The sequence below is a fragment of the Camellia sinensis genome, chromosome 1 (assembly GCF_055761805.1).
Source record: "Camellia sinensis isolate YWXY chromosome 1, ASM5576180v1, whole genome shotgun sequence".
NCBI lineage: Eukaryota > Viridiplantae > Streptophyta > Magnoliopsida > Ericales > Theaceae > Camellia > Camellia sinensis.
In genome coordinates this window covers 198,498,659-198,505,567 of record NC_138961.1, presented here as the reverse complement: position 1 = coordinate 198,505,567, position 6,909 = coordinate 198,498,659, and the positions used below count along the sequence as shown (strand labels likewise).

Genomic DNA, 6,909 nt, shown 5'->3' with positions numbered 1-6,909 from the left:
CGACCTAATATGTGTCCTCGCTGAGACATTTAGTTAAAACATTAATAAAATTTTTAAAAATTTTAATATTTTTTTTATATTATATTAATTTATTTGTTGTATTTATTTTGTCCCGCTCTGTTGACTCGAGTAGTCATCAAGGCCCCATTTATTTGGAGAGTTAGAGAGGAAATTGGGATTGATAGTGAGGTGAGACGCACTAATATTGTGTTTGTTTTGAGAGATGGGGAGGGGATTGATAGTGAGCTCCGAATTAAGATGAGCCTTCCAAAGAGGATTCGGATGGGCCTTCAGGACTTAGTATTAGAAAAATAGTCCCATGGACTAGAAATTTTTTATTTTTATTTATTTTTTATTTTATTTTTTACATGTCGAGCATTTTTTTTTAACATTAATGTTTAATTTTTTTATTTTTTTTGTTAAGTAAAAATTATTATTTTATTTATTTTATTTTTTTTGAAATTTTTTTATTTTATTTTTATTTTTTTAAAATTTTTTACATGTTGGGCATTTTTTTTAAAACATTAATGTTTAATGTTTTTGTATCTTTTTTATTTGTTTTATTATTATATATTTATTTTATATAAAAATAATTTAACAATCTCTACATTAATAACAATCATTAAAACAAATATAATTTTACTTAATCCGTTCACCATCAATCCCTTCACCATCAATCCCCTCTATTCTATACCATCTTGGGGAACGTTGCCTATTTAAACTCTCTTTCCCTCGGTTTTTCCAATTAGCTCTCCTAAATCTCAACTGCCCCTAAACTAAAAAAATCTCCAACTTACAGACAGACACCTCGACGACACCCAGATTCACCGACCTCCACTGTGGCGGTGTCTTGTGTCTGCCCCCTCTCAAAGTCGGTCAAAAACCCACACTCTCATCATCCTCGTCCTCGTCCTCGTCCTCGTCATCTTCTTCTTCCTCTATTTCTTCATTTAACTCCTTTTCATTTCCATGCATTCACAATCTCAGGTGACTCATATATTCCACAACCCCATTCATGCCAACAAACAACTATAAACCCTTCCACACTACGTACCTCTCATAAATTCCACCAATGGCTAAACTTCATTCCTCTTTCGCTCTTTTCTCTATCTGTCACATTCTATTCACTTCCGGTAAATAATTGAGTGACATAATTTTTTTTTATCTTCAGCGAGTTAATTTCTATTTTACAAGTTTTTTTTGGCAAGTATATAATTTTTTCCTTTTTTATTTTTCAAAATTTTTTAATCTACAGGTGTATTTTCAGCGACATTCACAATAGTAAACCAGTGCAGCTACACGGTATGGCCAGGCATATTGTCCGGCGCCGGAACACCCCCTCTCTCCTCCACCGGCTTCGCCCTCCTAACTGGTGAGTCCACCGCCATCCCCGTCCCCACCGCCTGGTCCGGCCGGCTATGGGGTCGCACTTTCTGCACCACCGACTCCGCCACCGGCAAGTTCACCTGCGCCACAGGCGACTGCGGCTCCTCCACAATTCAATGCTCCGGCAGCGGCGCCGCCCCTCCCGCCACCCTCGCCGAGTTCACTCTCAATGGCGCCGGAGGCCTCGATTTCTATGACGTCAGCCTCGTAGACGGTTATAACCTCCCAATGCTTGTGGTCCCACAGGGTGGGACAGGTGGTGGGAACTGCACGGCCACAGGGTGCGTGGTTGATCTGAACGGGTCGTGCCCTTCGGAGCTGAGGGTGATGAGTGATGGTGGAGCGAAGAACGTGGCCTGCAAGAGCGCGTGTGATGCGTTTGGGGATCCGCAGTATTGTTGTAGTGGTGCGTACGCGACGCCTGATACATGTAAGCCGACTTCCTTCTCCGAGTATTTTAAAAGCGCGTGCCCACGTGCGTACAGCTACGCTTACGATGATGGGTCTAGTATCTTCACATGTGCCTCTGCAGAATATGTCATCACCTTCTGCCCAACTCCTGCCACCAGGTAAATTTTGATTGAGCGCACTAATTAGTGCCACTGTTAATAATGTGATAGTGAGTGTTGGTTTGGAAAGTGGATTGGTTTTTAATTTTTTAGAATTTTTGATTATTTTAATTTGGGTTAAAAAGTTTGATTTGAAAAGAATTTTTTAATTTTTTAATTTTTTTTGATTTTTTTATGAGAGAAGAGTGTAATGATTGTGGGTTAAATGTAATATTTTGTTTGTTGTGGCTAAAATAATCTATTTTGTCTTTTGCAGCTATTTTAGTCACAAATCATCTTCTCAAACGGATCTTGAGTCTTACCTGCTGCCACAATGTTGTTGTGTCTTTTTTTTTTTTAAAAAAAAATGAATGTTACATTATTAGTGGTTGTTTTAGAGTATCACTCTCTGGTTTCTATCATTGCCTAATTTATCATCATACACCACCCAATTTTGGTAATTTTTAAATTTTTTTATTAAAATATGAAATAAAAAAATTTATATGTTTGAAATAATTTTTTTGATTTTTTATCAAAAAATGTGTAGAAAATAAAAAAAAAATTTAAATTTTTGGTATAGATTATAGATTTTTTAATTTTTTTTAGTAACTTTTAAACTAAGATTTCGTTTGGCAAATGTTTATTTTAGCTCAAAAGTTAAAAAATTATTTAAAAAAATCAAAAAAACTTATAATTTATACTAAAAAGTTAAAAATTTCATTATATCTCTACTTTTTGCATATCTTTCCTTTAAAAAAATCAAAAAGTTATTTTAAACATACCAATTTTTTTATCTCATATTTTAGCCAAAAAATTAATAAAATAATCTGTTATCAAACTGAGGCCTAAAACTATTCAACTTGTTTGGTTATGGTTTTTAGAAAATAATTTTCAGAAAATTTTACTTTTTTATTTTCTGTATATTAATGTTTTCAATGATTTTTTTAATATTTTAAGCAATTTTTTAAAATTTTTAAACACAACTTATATAAATACATTTAAAAAGTATAATATTTGTGAACTTTTTTTAAAAAAAATATACTAAATATCAAAAAATATAAAAATTCAATATATTTTTCATATTTTGTCCATTTATTAATTTTTTAAAATATTTTTTCACAAATATTTTATTATTTAGATACATTTAAATAAGATACATCTTAAAAAGTAAAAAAAAAATACTTAAAATTTTAAAAAATTCATTAAATAGAAAAAAATAAAAAAATAAAAATTTAACTTTTAGTAAATTAAATTCAGAAAACTAAAACTAAACCTGCTTATTTTCTTATGTTTTAAAATTTTTTCTATTTAATTAAATTTTAATTTTCAATATCTGAAGCTAAAATGTTTTCTTTTGATTAAAATAAAAATGTATAGTAATGCTATACTCACCGAACATCTCTTATCGAACGTGGACATTTTCTCCCCACTAAACATAGCACATAACACTTATATTAATATATATATATATATATATATAATTTTGTTTATTATTGGGTACTATAGATAAATAAAATGTGTATTAATAGTTTTGAATTTGAATTATTGAGCCAATACAAAAAGAGATTGATTCAAGAGTTGATGATTTAACTGTTGAGGGGTATTTTGGGAAATAGTTAAAAGTTGGCCTTTTGATTGTTTCTTTTGGGTGAAAGATGAAGTGAATTAAAAGTTGAATCTACTTACCAAAATAACCCTGAGTTAACAGAAATCAAACTGTGATAAGTGAAGTAAATATGATCCATTTTAATTGATTGAATGAAAGATAAAAGTAATTCGTTTATCCTCTTTTATGCAATTATATTAATTGAGTATTTTACGTATACATGTTTTATGAGCGTCTTACTAATTAATTTTCCCTAACATTTTACATTGATGAATACATTTTTGTTTGTTAATATAAGAAGTGATCACATTCGCTACCGGCGGATGGATAAGGTGACACAAGTCATAACTTTCGGCCATTTTTATTCTATTTTTTTCCTGTTAGGCTATGCACTAAAAAATGTTTCATCATCACACGTTTTGTGCATGTTAGGCTTGTATGTTCATACTCACATTATTACAATCTATGAATCTGAACTATGTTAGTCCAGAGAATAATGAAGCTTGTAATCATAGTAGCAAATGAATGCTGCATATTGCAGACCCGACAAGCCTTTCTTTCAAGGCCAATCCTGATATTTGTGGGGCCTAAGGCGAACTACGAGAATGAGACCCCTCTAATATATTTTTTTTTAATAAAAAATTTATGATTAAAATGATAAGTATTCACAAATTTTTTATTTAAGTATACTTGCACATATAATCATTAAAATTATAAATTAAAATTTTCTTTCATATATTAAGTGAATAATATTGTATATTGTATGTATGGTTTGGGTTGGGCCCAAACACTTTATTTGTTTTCTTTTTATTTTTTATATATTTTTATTTTAATAAATATGGGCCAAACCACATAAATATGGACTAAACCAAACATGGGCCCAATAAAACATTTTGGGGCCCTTTAAATTGATCCTAAAAAAAAAAAAGAGTTGGGCCTATAACAATTTATTAAATTTGGGAGCCTTTTTTTGAGCTAAAATTGTGGGCCTAAGGCACAAGCCTTATTGGCCTTAGGCCAGGGCCGGCCCTGCTTTCTTTATCATTTAGCCTGTGGATTATTTTGAAAAAATGGTTAAAAGTTAATTTTTTTTATTATTTTTTTTTAAAAAAAAAATAAAAGATGATATGATATAAAATGGATTAAAAACTAAAAAATAATTTTTAATCATCTTTCAAAACAGCCCTATGGTATATTTGGTTATGAACGTACGGATAGTTACGTCCACTAATCCTTTTCCTTTATTTATTTATTTATTTATTTATTTTATGTCACTTTCTTTATGTCTTAACAATTTATCTTTATAATGAAGATTTTCTTTTTGATCTTAAAAATAAAAATTAAAAAAAAAAAAATTATCTCTTCATTAGGAATTCAAGATTTTTAGAAATTTTAAACTAAATATGAAAATGAGATTTTATCTAAAGAGATTTTTGAAAACTCAGGCATTTGGCAATAGAAAGTTTCTAAATTGTATATGTAGGTTGGCCAATCGACTAAGTGGCCTTTTATATTTGTCTATATTAACAAAAGTTTTAACAGCTTAAATTTAATTATTTTGTTTTTCAAAGTAGATTTCGAGTACATAACTGTGTATTTGTTTTGAAAATATTATCTTTTTAATAAATCATGGAAAAATTCAATCGATCAGAATCCTCATACCATATTAAGAGGTCAATAGTTTGAGTCCTTGATAGATAAAACTCCTCTCACTCTCTGGATTATGGCATCAGATATACTTTCGAAATATATGTACACTAGTACGTGCCCGTACCTGAAGGCACGGTGTAAAAAAAAATAAGTGAGTAAAAAGGAGAAAAATTAAAAAAAAAAAAAGAAATAGAAAGGAAAATAGAAAGGGAGAAAATAAAAAATAAAAATATAAAAAGGAAATAGGAAGGAAGGTGGGTAGGAGAGGGAGAGAAAAAGATTGCATGAGTGAAAAAAAAGGAGGAAAAGAAGGTGGGTGGGTGAGTGAGAATTAAAAAAATCTTGACCCTTAATGAATTTAGGAATTAATCTCAACCCTTGAAATAAAATGTATCTCTAAGATATTTTGACACATTTTCAAAAACCCTCCTGTTTTATTACGTGGGTGTTTGGAAAGTTACTATTTTAATAGACTATTTTAGTCTTTGGTTATTTTAATAGACTAAAATTTTTGTGTTTAAGAAGATAGTTAGATTTTTTTACAGTTGGATGCGATGCTTGTAAGAGAAAAAGTGAACTGATTATGAATTTGATGTAATATTTTGTCTTATTGATTATTTTAACTTATTTTGTCATTTTGTAAATTTTAGTCCAAAAAATCAAAAAAACTTTTGCAAAACACCTATAGATTTTACATAACAGGGTCCCCAAATTCGATTCCTCTTTTTCGCAAAGGTTTTGGGATGACATGGAGGCCGGTTTTTGATACCTTCCAAAGCGGCCGCGTTCCCATTTTTAGCCACATATACATGCTTTTCATATTGTTTTGTTTCATGCCTATGCTTCTCTTCTTGATAATATACAGGACCGTCCAACCTAAAATACGATATTAAATCATGACACTTGCGAGATATTTAAGCAATTTGATTAACTTAAAATATTGTTTACTTGTATATTAATATTGTATTTAAAAATTACCGAATGATGGTTGATGCAGTCAAAAATCATCTGGAAGCCAACAAAACCAGGAGGCAACCACCGTCTCCTTGGTCTCAAGCGGAAGCAATTTAACATGCATTCCATCCTTGTTCATCACCGGCTTCATCGCCATTTTAGCAATAGTTTGGCGGTTGTGGTAGTTGCAGTGTCGGTGTCGGTGTCGGTGTCTGATTTCGCAGCCTCTCCAATCCATCTGCCATTGGGCTATTATGAAAGGATTCTCCAGAGCGGACTTGAGGAGACAGCCAAAATGAAAAAGTCAAAAAATGATATTTATTGCTGGATGACCTGACAAACCCCAACTCTAAATTGGATTTTTTTTCTTCAAGAGTTTTGCGTAGTTGGGTGAAAGATTTGAAAAATAGAGCAAGGGAAGAGACAGTTAGCGTCATCGATCACGCCTCTGAGCTGGAAGAGAGACGGTGACAAGTCAAGTGCCGGCGTAGTGAGAATATTTTGTAATTTTATTATGTATACGTTTTCAATTTTTTGAATAAAATAAAAACATTGGGGACAATATTTGTTTATTTGGGTTAGTGACAACCATATGATCTGATCTGAGTCGAATTTAGATGTTTTGTTAATTGTTTTGATGTGATTTGGGAGCTTCTTTTGTGCGTATATGGGTATGACTTTGTCTTTCACAAGTTAAGATATCACTATGCATTTACTATACTCACCTTAGGTAAGCGTTTCCTTGGTTGAACATGTATCCCATAT

At 31.2% G+C, this 6,909-nt stretch overlaps 1 protein-coding gene across 1 annotated transcript; it reads left to right on the top strand.

Annotated features, from left to right (window-relative positions):
• The first annotated feature begins 654 nt into the window (after positions 1 to 654).
• On the top strand, positions 655 to 6,706 carry LOC114297392 (thaumatin-like protein 1b). The gene is made up of 3 exons (XM_082892019.1): positions 655 to 1,133; positions 1,256 to 1,955; positions 6,188 to 6,706. The coding sequence occupies exons 1-3, from the start codon at positions 1,073 to 1,075 to the stop codon at positions 6,327 to 6,329; spliced, it is 903 nt and encodes a 300-aa protein (XP_082748145.1). The 5' UTR covers positions 655 to 1,072; the 3' UTR covers positions 6,330 to 6,706.
• Positions 6,707 to 6,909: the final 203 nt, after the last annotated feature.

What these genes read in the sequence shown, in the direction of transcription:
- LOC114297392 (XM_082892019.1), top strand. Translation starts at nt 1,073, where the DNA reads ATGGCTAAACTTCATTCCTCTTTCGCTCTTTTCTCTATCTGTCACATT. An exon ending in TCACATTCTATTCACTTCCG is followed by an intron (nt 1,134 to 1,255) that starts GTAAATAATTGA and finishes TTTAATCTACAG; the next exon opens with GTGTATTTTCAGCGACATTC. An exon ending in TGCCCAACTCCTGCCACCAG is followed by an intron (nt 1,956 to 6,187) that starts GTAAATTTTGAT and finishes TGGTTGATGCAG; the next exon opens with TCAAAAATCATCTGGAAGCC.